The sequence below is a fragment of the Siniperca chuatsi genome, linkage group LG2 (assembly GCF_020085105.1).
Source record: "Siniperca chuatsi isolate FFG_IHB_CAS linkage group LG2, ASM2008510v1, whole genome shotgun sequence".
NCBI lineage: Eukaryota > Metazoa > Chordata > Actinopteri > Centrarchiformes > Sinipercidae > Siniperca > Siniperca chuatsi.
This window is the reverse complement of record NC_058043.1, coordinates 6,081,753-6,096,105: the sequence shown is the minus strand read 5'-3', so window position 1 is coordinate 6,096,105 and position 14,353 is coordinate 6,081,753. Positions and strand designations below refer to the sequence as shown.

At 39.7% G+C, this 14,353-nt stretch overlaps 1 protein-coding gene across 4 annotated transcripts in view; it reads left to right on the top strand.

The window, feature by feature from the left end:
- Window positions 1-14,353, top strand: part of LOC122882638 (filamin-B) — a 76,802-nt gene that overhangs the window by 38,129 nt on the left and 24,320 nt on the right. For all 4 annotated transcript variants that reach the window (XM_044210242.1, XM_044210250.1, XM_044210232.1 and 1 more), the window contains exons 13-23: window positions 405-598; window positions 1,613-1,726; window positions 2,665-2,808; window positions 9,916-10,039; window positions 11,974-12,134; window positions 12,313-12,403; window positions 12,503-12,657; window positions 12,929-13,046; window positions 13,266-13,345; window positions 13,527-13,712; window positions 13,909-14,223. In XM_044210242.1, the coding sequence (XP_044066177.1) occupies window positions 405-598; window positions 1,613-1,726; window positions 2,665-2,808; window positions 9,916-10,039; window positions 11,974-12,134; window positions 12,313-12,403; window positions 12,503-12,657; window positions 12,929-13,046; window positions 13,266-13,345; window positions 13,527-13,712; window positions 13,909-14,223 (1,682 nt within the window). The remainder of the gene's footprint in view (window positions 1-404; window positions 599-1,612; window positions 1,727-2,664; window positions 2,809-9,915; window positions 10,040-11,973; window positions 12,135-12,312; window positions 12,404-12,502; window positions 12,658-12,928; window positions 13,047-13,265; window positions 13,346-13,526; window positions 13,713-13,908; window positions 14,224-14,353) is intronic.

Sequence of the window (14,353 nt, the reverse complement as noted above, 5' to 3'; positions counted from 1 at the left end):
CACTCTATACTTGTCAAACAGAGGTAATGTAGCTAATCAAAGTAAAACTGCTAAAGAAGGCAGGAGCGCTGTGCTGTGTTCACGGTGCCCTCTAAAAACAACTGTAGCCACTGTAATGATGGTAATAATTGTTTGTGGTGGCGTTACCAGGTTTGTTTCACACCTGTAGTTGTTGACAATAATTAGGCTGCCACTGAAAACTGTCTCCGCCTTCTTTTCCAACAAAACATCTTTGAGTTTTCGTTATTAAGTTTAGCTGCCAGTGTTGAAGGCTGAATCCAAACAGATTTAATAAGGGTCTATATAAAGGATTCAGATTTGATTTGAAACTGGAGTCAGATTGGATTGAATGCTGTCAAACCCTACTTTACATCCACTCTAATCTGACCTGCTGTGTCTTTTAGGTTTTGCCATCGAGGGTCCTTCCCAGGCTAAAATCGAGTGCGAGGACCAGAATGACGGCTCATGTGATGTCCGTTACTGGCCGACAGAGCCCGGAGAATACGCCGTCCACGTGACCTGTGATGAGGAGGACATCGAACACAGCCCCTTCATGGCCCACATCATCCCCGACAACAACGCCACTGACCCAGAAAAGGTCAGTAGGACAGAAAATCCCAGAATCCCACCAGGGCAATAATGCTGTGATTGGCCCACCAAACTTCGGTTCAGGCATATAATCAATAAGATGTTAAGATATAAGACTTACTTGAGATAGTTAAGTTTAGGTGAGTTGAAAATAATTGGGTATATCCGATACAGAGTCTGATACTAATATTCACCTAAAAATTAAATATGCATCTGACACATTGAAATAACAGCTATAGATAATCTGACACACCTTATTTACAAGCTACTTGATCCAAATACGGAAGGTTCTGGTTCAAAAATATAAAATTTCTAAGCTTAAATTATTATGCTCTAGATGAAAGATGAACTGGGAGAATGCGACTCCTAAAGTTGACGTGATGCGATCAGTTAGAGAGAAGACGTATCGCTCTGTTCGAGTTGTTGGAACTACAGAAACGCTCCGTCCACTCTGATTGTACAACGGTGCTACAGAGTGGAGCCTCTTCCCTCACAAAAGATCTTTGACAGTACAGACACCAGCTTTCAGAAATCACACAAACCTGACAATAGAGTTTAATTTTGGCCTGGCATGAAGTTACTCACAAAATTAACATTAATTAGTGACAGCTGATATGACCTGCCGCTGCCGTTAGTCATTTTTACCAGTGAAAGTGACGGTCAGTGCTGATTAACAATGAGAAGCTGCTACCTGAATGTTTTGTACACTGATCTTTACTAATGGCGTTGGAGCTTAGCGAATCTGTGTATTTTGTCAGTCACCAGTGAAATCACACTCTAATTTTGACTCTCGTATGTAGTGAAATGCTGCACTGCAGAAGCCCGGCTGTGGTGAAGCAGAGCCGGGCTGCAACAGCAGGCTGAGGTGGACAAAACACAGTAGAATACAGTAAAGAAGGGATCGGCTTTTGATCTGCTTTATTTTAGCAAATACCGTTGCATTAAAATATTCCCGGATTGCCCACCGATCCTTAGGATCCACTCGGGACATCTCTAATAATTACTACTGGTTTTGTGGTTGTAGGTCCAGGCTTTCGGGCCGGGACTTGAGAAGACCGGCTGCGTGGTCAGCCAACCTGCTGAGTTCACTGTCAACGCTAAGGATGCTGGGAAAGGACCTCTGAATATCACGGCTCAGGTAGGACGCAGAAAGACCTCTCATTCTCAGTCAATACAGACACACACACACACCCCTTTTGAAACCAACAAAGGTTTAATTCTATGAATGTGTTCGGTGAGGCATCTTGTGCTTTGTGTCAGACAATGAAGTCTGTAGTAATACTAACAATTATACATAGAGCTGCAATTAAGTGTTACGTTCATTACCCAAAGTTAGTCTTTGTGTTTCCTCATACTGTGTTTTCTTGTTGAGCCACGGCAGAGGGATAGTAACACAAAGCAGGCATTTAGTGCTAAAAAGACTAACTTTGGAAGATATTTACTTAATTAGTTTGACTGGGACTGTTGAAGCCTCATATTAGCTTCAGCTGAACTTAAGAATAATTTTTATATAGAACGAGGACTGTGGATTTAGTTCCCCCTCACTTACATTGAAATCACTTTACAAAGTGAATCTCTTGGCAGCGAGTATGGATGGGAGGAACAATTACCACAACCAGTAACCCTTTCTATGTATATATGTGAATATCGGTATTGTATTGAGATAGCCTTAACTTAGTTAAGCTAGCTATTTAACAGTTATCCCTGGAATTTGTTTGTTCAAAAGCACTTTAAATATCTAAATGTTGTATCTGATGTGCCCTTTTGGAGCTCACACTGTAGTTCTTCTGGCTCCTGTTACTATTTGGGGGGGGAAAGCACCAAATCCTTGCTTTTGAGAGGCTCGAGCCAGAGAATGTTTGGCGTTACAAGATTAATCATTTCTCAAAATTTTTCATTAGATTAATTCTTGTATTTCTGCCAGTGCCATTTAAAATTTTCTTTGGTTATGTTTCCACCGCATGACTGCAACCTCCAAACAAACATTTGTATGCAGCTACATGTGCGGACTTCTGTTTCTATTTCAGGAAGCTTTGAACACGTTCTTAACTGTTTTCCTGTCTGTCGGTTTGTCAGGACGCAGACGGACTTCCTGTGGAGGTGAAGGTGAGGAGTAAAGGTGACGGGCTGTACTCCTGCTCCTACACGCCCGCCTCCTCTCTGAAACACACTGTGGCCGTCGCTTGGGGAGGAGTCAGCATCCCCAACAGCCCCTTCAGGGTAAGCAGCCAATCACAGCACCCTGTTAAAACAGGAAGTGATATCCCGCCCAAATCCAAGGATCCAGTTGAGGCAGAAAGTGCTAAGGTTGTACAATCAGAACCTTTAGTAAAGGCAGAAAGCACCAAAGTTGTCCAATTAGAGTCGATTGTTCCAGAGGAAAGTTTTAAGAAGGTGCAGTCAAAATGTGCGAGCAGTAAAACTAAGAAGCCTCTGATTATCATCACTACATATACTGAGGAGAGATACAACTCTTAAAATGTTAAACGCCTTAAGAAAAGACTAACAAAAAATACGTGAAGTGATTAGATCGTATCAAGAATATTGCATAATAAAGGTTTTAATGACTCCAGAATTTATCATGACTAACTTACACTAAAAGGTGTTATTTCATTCACAAGACACATTTTGGGAAATACGCTTTTTCGTTTTATCTGAGATTTAGATGAAAAGATTGATCTCATGTCTGTGTTAAGTGAGTCAGGATGTGGTTAGCCTAGCTTAGCATAAAGACTGGAAGCAGGGGGAAACAGCTAGCTCTGTTGTTTTACTCTGTCCAAAGTAAAAAAAAAAAAAACAAAATCTACCAACCTCTTTAAAGTAATAAAACATAAATAAGCGTATATACCAAAATGTTGAAGTATTCTTTCAAACAAACTGTTACTGTAACTAGCTAACTAGCCAGCAAGCTCATTTAGCAAAAGCAGTCAATATCAACAGGCTAACTAATTAGCTTCTACCAGATACTTCCTTGTTTGCTAATCAGATGTGTAATAAACGTGCTAGGCGGCTACTGTAGTTAGTTAGCTAAGAAGCTGGTACTTGAAAAACATGTCGGAAACATCAGCTTAGTAAAAAGTTCTCAGATTTTATTGCCTCCAATATGACCATCACAGAGTGTGTGTCGTGGCATGAAGCCAACACACGTTGGTTGGTTATATGCCGAAGTGACAACTAAATGTTGGTTTGTGTTTGTTCTTAAATCTCTAAATATGAAATTGACACTAACACATAATCAACACCATAAAATGTTTTGTTGACTGAAAAGATGACTACCTATCACTAATGTCCACTATATGATCAAAACTGCAACTTATATGTGTAACAAACCCTATTGTATTTTGTTTCATTTTCACATTTTATATGTAGTAGTTTATTCACCATACTCATTAACCACACTGTAACCTCTGTCTATGCACTGCAACAACCTTTGGTTTGTCTTTTACAACCTCACTTTGGCCCTCACTAACCTTAACGTTTTTAAAATTAGATTTTTTTTTTTTACTGAAATTGTTTTTATGTAGACTTTACTGAAGATGATTTAACCACCACATGCACTAACCAGTCTTCTCTGCACTGTAACCATTGTCCATGCACTGTATCTCAATGTGCTTTTTATTTATTTATTTATTTTTTTGTTGAGCTACACTAGAACTTCACTACTCTGAACCTTTCTGATCCAAGCAACAAACCAGTGAAGAGCTTTTATAATTCAAGTAGATTGAATCCCATCAACAGTTAGCAACAATCTTTAGAAAACCTCTTTAAAAAAACTATTTTTTAAATGGAGAAAGTAGGCACTAGTAATACAACTACAACCATCAATATCTGTTATATACTTTAAACTAGGGATGTCCTCATCAAGTTTCTTCGGCCCCAATCCTGGTTTGAGTCTTTAATATTGGGTATCTGCCGATAGTCCGATCCCATGCTTATACTTATTTCAATGTGTCAGATTTAATAAACATGTAATTAACAGCTGTAGCTACTTAATCTGACACGTTATTTTTCACGAGCTACTTGAGCCAAATACTTGAGGTCCTGGTTAAAAAAAAATATTAAGTTTATAAGATGTTTGAGATGTTGAAATTACAAAAAACACTCATGATTGTACAGTAGTGTTATAGTGCAGTATCTTCCCTCACCAAAGATCTTTGGCTGAGTACAGCCACCAGCTTGCAGAGAGGACTCTAGACAGACATGTATAAATTTTGGCCTGTACCGATCCTTAGCATTGCCTCTGGACAGCTCTACTTTAAACATAAGCAGGGTCCTAATTACACATTAAGTACAAATAATAATTTAATGGCTGTGAAAGAAACTGATAGACACACAATGTGTTTTGCCAAAGTAGACAATAATTATACTCCATTTTCTGTTTTGCCAACTTTTGACATATTTGTGCACTGAGCTCTCTTGGCCAACATAGCACAACAATGAAGACTGACAATCAGCGCTCAATTTAAGAAAACACAAGCAAATGAAGACATCTGCACCACTCTGACAACGCATAAATGTTGCATTTAGACATCCCAATGCAGATGAATCAAAACACACAACACATGTGAGATACAGAAAACACATGCAAACACAGCGTTTACGCTATTTGCGTGTGTTTTCTGGAAGATCCAGTGCGTGGAGCTCTTGACCACTGTTGTTAACCGGAGTGTTAATTGCTGGTCCAATAAAAGAGAGTAGTTAGTGTTAAAATCGAATTTCCCAGCAACAACAACTCCGCCTTGGTTGTCTGTCCCAACTACGACAATTATCAGTTCGTGCTGGTAGATCACATCCTTGTTGCTGCACTAGCGACTCCTACCGCTTGACCGGGGCACCTGCAGAGAGGCGAGCGGGATTTGTGGCGACAGCGTAAACCTGCCAAGTGCTACGTCCTCCAGGTGAAGCTGGTTAAAAGGAACTTGTGAAACATTGAGAGTACAAACGTGTGTGCGTGCAGTGGTTTTATGTTTAACCTGTTTAAGTTGGGAAGCGTGAGAGGTTCAGATAAGTGAAGCTCTGCTGTCATCTTCACAGCATGTGGTTTATAATTTTTATTAAGTTTTGTTCATATTGAATGAAAACCTTTTCACTTTGTGTGTGCAACTCATGAAGTAAAAATCTCATCTATTACAATAGAGTTTTACTGACCAATGAAACTTGCAATATCCATGTCAAACATGAATTGTGTCAGAGATGCAGTGACCTTTGGCCCCTGAGCTCCTTATTATAGGGACTGAAAGATGTTCCATCATTTAATTTTATAGAAGTCTTCTCAGGACAAAACTGTCAATTTAATTATATAAACAAACCAAAAAAACAACCATAAAACAGTCAGAGTGAAAAGGTTTTCATTTTACAGTTGAGATATGCACTAACCTGTCGTCTTTGCACTGTAACCACCTTTTTAATTTTGTGTTTTTAATCACAGTTTGAGAAATTTGTTTGATTTGTAGTTATTGCTGTTGGGTTTCTGATTTTGTTTATCAGCTGTCTTACTTCCTTCTTGTTATAAGGTGTTTATAGTTTCACCCGCAGGGCAAATAGGTCCCATGAGAAACTCGCAAAGGGCCTTAGATATGTCTGGATATGCTGTTCAGGAATTTATGACTATGCCAACAGGCTTTAGTTGGCAAAGACATTCCCTTTGTGTTGAGACGACAGAACTACAAAATCCAAAAGATACAAGGTAGAAGAACTCTTCAGACAAGACAAGTTCATGGAGTTTTTAAGAGTTTTTAGAGACTTTGCTAAGTGAAAATTCGATTGTGCGATCATAAGTAAATGATAGATTCAATTTGCTTGTTTTGTGTTTATATCTGAACACTGGTTCATAATATTTGTACAAAGCTTTTCTTAGCATTATTAGTTAAAAAAGAACATTCTGCAACATAACACAATGTTTGTGAGCCATCAGAGCCAGAAGAAACACTAACATTTGTACTTCAACTGGTCGTTGGTACTTGTCTGAAATGTATTATTCCAGGTTTAAAACTGATGTCACTGTGATGATTCAGCAGGCTTGTTGTGAGCTGCAGAAGCCTGCCTGACATCGACTGCACCTTTTCTCTGACTTTAATGTTGATTCAGGAGATTAATAGAAAGTAAACAGTCACACCCAGCTCTCAGCACTGCTGGGAACACACAGCAGTGACACCTTTTAATTTAACATGAGAAGGTAAAGAAGCCAGCATGGAAGAGAGGCTCATGGTGTAAACCTGACCCAACCTAACTGTCACAAAGTTTTTGAAAACAGAATATTTACCTTTGCTGACAAAGGTTTGATATAAAGTAAGTGCTCTGTTTTGATAGTTAAATTTATAATTTCAAACTATCAGTTTTGGTTGTAAGAAAAACCATCCAAGCCACTTGCCCTGAGGCACACAGGATTAAAGGTGCTACTGATAACATTGATAACATCCGGCCACTAGATGACGTACTCCCCCCTTCATTTCCAGTGGTTGCCAGTTCATTGCACAACCTGCATATTTCATGGAGGAGTGAGACTCAGTCAGTCATAACAAGTGATTAATCTTTCGTGATAAAGTAACATAAATCTATAGCCAATGTATAGCTGTATGTTGCAAAATGAATTCATTACTTTGTGCAGTGGTGTTTCACGTAACGTTATGGTAATCTTAGGATATGGCTAGCTAGCTTTAGGTAACCCTTTTCCCCCTCATCATTTAATAATTAGAGGGGCCCTATATTGCAACACTTACTGTTAAATGACATTTCAGTCATCCTTACACTATAAGTCATTAGGTACATATTTACATTTTAATCCAGTCAGAGAGAACAGTACATTGTAGGGATGCTATTAAACCCCACAGCGCTGGACATCAGACACACAGCTACAGTAAAAGTTGACGTTAGCTAGCGCGTAGTGTTGACTTAACATTAGTCGTGTGTTTTGCAACAATGGCTTCAGAGAGAAAGGACAACTGTGAGATCATGTCAGTATTTTCAGATTTTTATATTAACGTGAGAACTGTCGCTGTCGTTATTCCATTGGCACACAAGCCTTGTTAGATGCAGGAACCAAATGTCAGACATCTCACGCAGAGATAAACAAAACATTCATTTTGGACCCGCATACCCCACCTTTTAATTGCATTGGAATTGCCACTTTTACTGGATTCACTCACTGAGGTAAAGATTTTGTGTTTAGTTCAACTTTGGTGACACACACTTGACTATGTGCTGTTATCCTGCTCTGCTAGAGTATAACCTGCCCCTCAAAAAAAGACATGGTCTGCAGTCAGTTGTGAGACAGGAGTCGATGGTACATTGGGCTATTGTGGCTGGCTAGAGCTACCATGTTACTCGCCAGGAAGTCCCCACAAGTAGTCACCACACAAATCTACATCTTCAATAAGTTCATCCATGGATGTTTGAATCCTCTGCAGTGTTGGCTTTGAGGGTTAAGTGAGATTTGGTTGGAGTTAGGTTGACAAATAAAACTTTGGTCTCTGTCTTTGTTTTTTTTACTTTTTAAAACAAACCTGGAAGACAGCTGATAAACAAACTCAGATTGCTGAGAAGGCTGCTTCTAGGCACTCTCCAGACTAGCTTCTAGTCTATTGAGTTTTGATCTGTGTAATATGTTAAAATGACTGGGTATCTTTTAAGCTAAAGCTTTGAGGGGAAAGATTTTTTATTCCTGAACTTGTTTTCCAAAGCCTGATTTAGTTAATGAATTTGTGTGCGTGCATACATTGCATGTACAAATTCATTCCCAATGCATTTTCTAATGTTTACATTTTTTGTCTAGCAAGAGTGAATCTGTAACCAACATTTGACTGAAACTCACCTTAATCATCAGCTGTACTAAAGTCCAAAGTCATTTATATTCCTTTAAATCACCATCAAGTTGAAGTTAGATTGGTTTCAAAATAAATTCTGACATTTCATTTAAATGTTTTACTGTGTTGTTTGGTTCATTTGCTTTAGAGCTTTCTGACTTGCATGACCTTGATGTTATTTTGTTTACAGTTTATTATTTATTATTATTCTTTCATATGTCATTTGATCATGTATTTCAAGTTTCAGTGTAATGTTATATTTTACTACATAGGGCCAACCAGAAATAAAGATTTTATAGTCCTTAACAATATAATTTTAATCGTAGTGTTAAAAATAGAAATATTGTTGAAACATGTTTTAAAGCTTGGCAAAAATGAAAATACAATGGAAAATCTGCATGAAGCTCTGACTTTCTTTGTATTAGGAATTATTCTTGTGACTTTGAGAGAAATATGAGCAAGGTTTGATATAAAATAACCTTTTTTTTCTTTATATCAAAATTTAATTAAGCTCAATCTTGGATATGTTTGGGTAAAACTAGTTCACTGACTCCACCCCACAGGATTTGTCAATACTCTTGGTTATTAAACCGTTAACCTCTTACTGCTCTTTGATTGCCACCATGCTGCAAAACATACCTTGAGCAGCTATAAAATATAACTGTTATTTTAGGGGTAAAACCTTGTCACAGGGTAGATTGTAGAATTGATCCGCCTCTACATATTCATTCAAAGATCTATTTTTACCTCTTGAGATCAAGTTTGACAATCGTTCATCAGTTCTTTATTGCAGCCTCTGAAGCTGCAGCTGGAAAGCGAACTAACTTAATTATATAACTATAAATAATAACAACTTATTCTCTTTGTCTCTTTGAAATCTGTTGACTTGAACACCATCTTGGTGTCATTGGTTTTTGACCAGCAAGACGAGCCTCCTATTTCTGTAGATACATATCTAACGTTCTGACATACACATTGGTGGAACACTGGTGAATTTAACAATTTTAAATATTTTACCAAAGTACCACAAGTCTGGTACCACTTTCAAGGGCTCCTAGAGGTGCATTGTCTAAAACTCTTGGCATATCTCCGGGTTCCTGTCCAAATATAGGCCCCCGGGATCAATTAGAAATATAGGAAACTACTTCGATGGCAGGTGATATGAAGATTAGGGTGCAATGATTGTTCAGCTGTCTGTGCTGACAGATTTGTTTCAAATTTCACCATTCTTACCTAAAATACAATGACATGTCATTTCTGTATTTAATAAAGTTTAGTGAAATTAAGCCAGATGAGATAAAACATAACATATTTCAAAATGTGTTGAAATATGTTGTAGTTAATAATATATAATGACTGAAAAGTAGTGGATCCAGGGTGGAGCCCTGTGGCACTCCATGTTTAGTGCTCATTCTTTGTAATGATAAGAATACCTGCTGTGCTGTTCGCAGGACCTGAGGGGGGAAATCACCTTTAAATAACCTTTTTAAAAATGAAAATAAATGATGTCATTTCCTGCTTGTAGGTGCATGTGGGTAAAGGCAGCCACCCCAACAAGGTGAAGGTGTTCGGTCCTGGAGTGGAGAGAACCGGACTGAAGGCCAACGAGCCCACACACTTCACCGTGGACTGTTCAGGAGCTGGAGACGGTAAAACACACACACACACACACACACACACACAGTAATAAGACTGAAAATCCCCGGTTTTCTTTGGTGTGACAGCAGTTTCCATCTGTGTCAGAACTACACAGACAAAAAGAGTCACACACTTACACTAAACAAGTCTACACACTTTCACATTCTGCCATGTACACACAAACACTCACTTTTTATATTGTCTGTGAACGATTCTCACACACACACACACACACACACACACACACACACACACACTTTTTTCCCTGGTATGTCCTGGCGATGATCTCAAGGCAGAAACATCCTGACAGGAAATTCATCACTCTGACCTTCCTGAGCAACACACACACATCATCGTCTACCTGCTCAAACCAAGTACAAACATACATTAAAGAGCAACTTAACAACCCCTTTACATATTCAAGAAATTCATTCAAACACGTTTTAGCTGTGTTAATGCAAAATAATACACATTACTGTCGCCCTTAATTCATAGATTTCCGTTTCTCCACTGTTTATCTGTGTTTTCAGTATATTCCTAACACGCTCAACAGAGCTACATACGCTACATTTGTCTTGCTCTATCGCCTCTTCATAGCTCCGAAGCCTAAAGTAACATATTCAGCTGTTTTATTGTCAAAACGAGGATTTTGTGGAACAAACCGAATAACGGTGGAGAAGTGGAGCGGTTTGAGAAGTTAATGTGAACATTTTTATGCTTTCTTTTTGCTGTAACTCTGGGTCTAAATCGGAATCCATTATTCCCACTGATGGAACGTAACTAAGTACATTTACTCATGTACTTAAGTACAATTTTGAAGTACATTTCCATTTTATGCTGCGTCCTACTTCTCCGCTACATTTCAAAAGGAAATATTGTTCTTTTTACTCCACTACATTTATTTGACAGCTATAGTTTCTTTAGAAGATCAAGGTTTTCATTTAAAATACAAGAGTATATAAAATATAATGTATTGCTAAAGAATAAACTATCCAATAGATTAGTTAAAATTAGCTTTACTTCAACCAGCTAAAATGCTGCATGCTCATCAATGCATTCAGTAATAATAATCCAGTAATATATCACACTGACAGGGGCGTTCTACTGCTTAATGAGTATTTTAACTTTTGATACTTTGAGTACATTTTGCTGCTAATACTTCTGCACTTCTACTTAAGATTTTGAAAACAGGACTTGTAGTGGAATAATTTTACCTTGAGGTACGTCTAGTTTTACTTAAGATCTGAATACTTCTTCCACCACCGATTGTTCCTCAACGCAGCATTTGGAGTGGCCCGCAGGCAGCGAGTATTTGAGACTGAGAGGATTTTCATCTAATGATCTAAATTAAACAATATTGCATTACCTGAAGTTTTTTCTTTTCTGTGTTGTATTGGCTTTGGCTGCCATGTGCACAATAGTTCATTGTGTATGATGAATGTATGGCTAAAAGAGCGAGAGGAGTTTTCAGATAGTCAGTGGTTGAAGAATCTGACCTGTTTCTGACGTGGTTTCCCGCTTCATTACTCTCATACTTTAAATTCCTCTGCTGTGATTGACAGCTCAGTTCTGCTTCAGAGATTGTGCTGCATGGTTAGTTAATTGTTTACATAGAGTTTATGACTGTACAGCATCCCAGGGGCAAAGTGTTTCTGACATGAATTTATGAAATGAATGAACAGCAGAAAACAAACACTCTAGCACCCCTTTGTGGCAGTCAGTGTCAGTTGAAAGAAAAAAGCTGCCAACACGGGTCAAGCTTCTCCGAACAGCTTGTTGTCACAGTAGCAAGTGAAAGAATAAATATTGTATGCCTTCTAATTCATAAATCTTGCGATCTGTTATACATCCGACACTGAAGTCTGAACCTGTATTTTGCTCCAACTCTGCTATTCTGTTCAAATAATGTGTGTGTGTGTGTGTGTGTGTGTGTGTGTCCATTTAGGTGATGTCAGCGTGGGCATTAAGTGTGATGCCAATATGGTCGGTGACCACGAGGCTGATGTGGACTTTGACATCATCCCTAACGCCAACGACACATTCACTGTCAAATACATGCCGCCTGCTGCTGGAAGACTCACCGTTAAAGTCCTATTCACTGACAAGGTACAACTACACACACACACACACACACACACACACACACACACACACACACACACACACACAGCTGAGAGGTTTGCAGGTTTTAATCTCTGAATAGATCTGTGAAGATGTTGGTGTGAAAGGTAAACATGTACAGCAGTTTGCTTTGATGAATTTCAGTGTGAATTTTTCCACACAGGAAGTTCCACAGAGCCCCTTTCACGTCAAAGTCGATCCTTCCCACGATGCATCGAAGGTTAAAGCAGAGGGTCCTGGACTGGCTCGCACTGGTGAGACACACACAAACATACGCACACATGTTTGATGTGTTTTTAATTTACTCCTAATTCTATTAAATTATCCATGTCTGTCTCTCTCTACCTGTGCAGGTATAGAGAGCGGTAAGCCGACTCATTTCACAGTGTCGACTAAAGGGGCAGGTAAAGCACCGCTGGATGTTTCCTTCTCCTCCCCCGTCAAAGACTTTGACATCATCGACAACTACGACTACTCCCACACTGTCAAATACACACCTGCACAACAGGTACGTCAAACACGCACCTGTACACCATGTACACCAAATACTCACTCACATGAAGAACAGGTACATTACGGTTTATTATCACGTGTACATTAAGTAAAAAGCAGTACATGAGGTTGTGTAACAGATATGTCAAACACGCACCTGTTCAATAGGTACGTTAAAAACAAAACCTACTCAGCAAACTGTACATCAAACGCTGTCGTCTTACCAAGTGCTTTTAAAATGGAGTAACTATTGAAGTGTTGGATCTGCATGTTGCATGTGTCTGCAGGGGGAGATGGCGGTCGTGGTGAAGTTTGGAGGAGATCCCATCGCCAAGAGCCCCTTCACGGTCGGCGTCGCTGCCCCGCTGGATCTGAGCAGGGTCACCGTGGACAACCTGGATGGAAGTAAGAAATCCGTCTTTCTCTGCGTCCAGCTAGATTTCCGTCCAACTATAAAGTGACTTGTTAGCAAACATTTAAAATATAAAGTTTCTCTTAGTGAATACATTTTCAGAACTCATTACATCATTTACAAAATAAGTCTTTAGTATTGATTGAGGCCTCTCTAGGACTTTGGACGGACTCATTTCTACATTATTGTTAAATTTGATAAATGTCTTTCAGGAGCTGAGGTCGATCAGGAACAGCAGTTTATGGTGGACACCAAGGGTGCAGGCGGTCAAGGTCGCCTGGAGGTGGCAGTGGTGAGTGTCCGAGAATGCTGTATTTATTTCTAATGTGTTTCAATGAGATCACTATAAGGTGAAATCACTTGTTGTTGGGATCATTTCATTGTCGGTTTTGGTCTTTTCATGGGATGAGTTTAAAAAATGAACAATATAGAATATGACCAAACTCACTGTGTTCTCGTGTGTGTGTGACTAGCTGAGTCCCAGCCAGCGGGCGGTACCCTATAAAGTGGAGCCTCAGCCCGGTAAAGCGGGCATCAGTCTGGTCCGTTACACCCCCACAGAGGAGGGCGTCCATGCTGTCAACGTGTCCTACGACGGACACCCCATACCTGGGAGCCCCTTCCCTGTGGAGGCCCAGCTGCCTCCAGACCCGAGCAAGGTAACATCAGCATCTGATCCTTAAGGTGGTCCTTAAGGAGGTATCGAGACATGGTTGTAGAGAAAAAAGATGTTCATGTTTCTATTCTATTCCTTAAAGTTGTTACTCTCTGTGGGCTCTTTAAAAAAAAAAAAAAAAAAAAAAAAAAAAAATATATATATTTGTTGAATGACAGCAACTCTCATCCCCCCTCCAGGTGAAGGCGTTCGGTCCCGGTCTGAAGGGAGGTTTGGTTGGAAACCCAGCAGAGTTCACAATCGACACCAAGGGCGCCGGCACTGGAGGCCTGGGGCTGACGGTGGAGGGGCCGACCGAGGCCAAGATCGAGTGTTCGGACAACGGCGACGGGACCTGCTCTGTCTCCTACCTGCCCACTGAGCCCGGAGACTACCTGGTTAACATCCTGTTTGAGGAGGTCCACATCCCGGGATCGCCCTTCAAAGCCGACGTCCAGATGCCCTTTGACCCCACTAAGGTGGTGGCGTCTGGTTCGGGCCTGAAAAGAGCCAAGGTGAGCGTCTGGAGAAGAAGAAAGACCGGCGAGCTGAAGATGAAGATTATGCTTTTTTTTTTTTTAGAAACCTGATAAAATATTCAGCAGTTAAATCCGTTCACTGTCAGATTTTGGGTAATTTTGGATA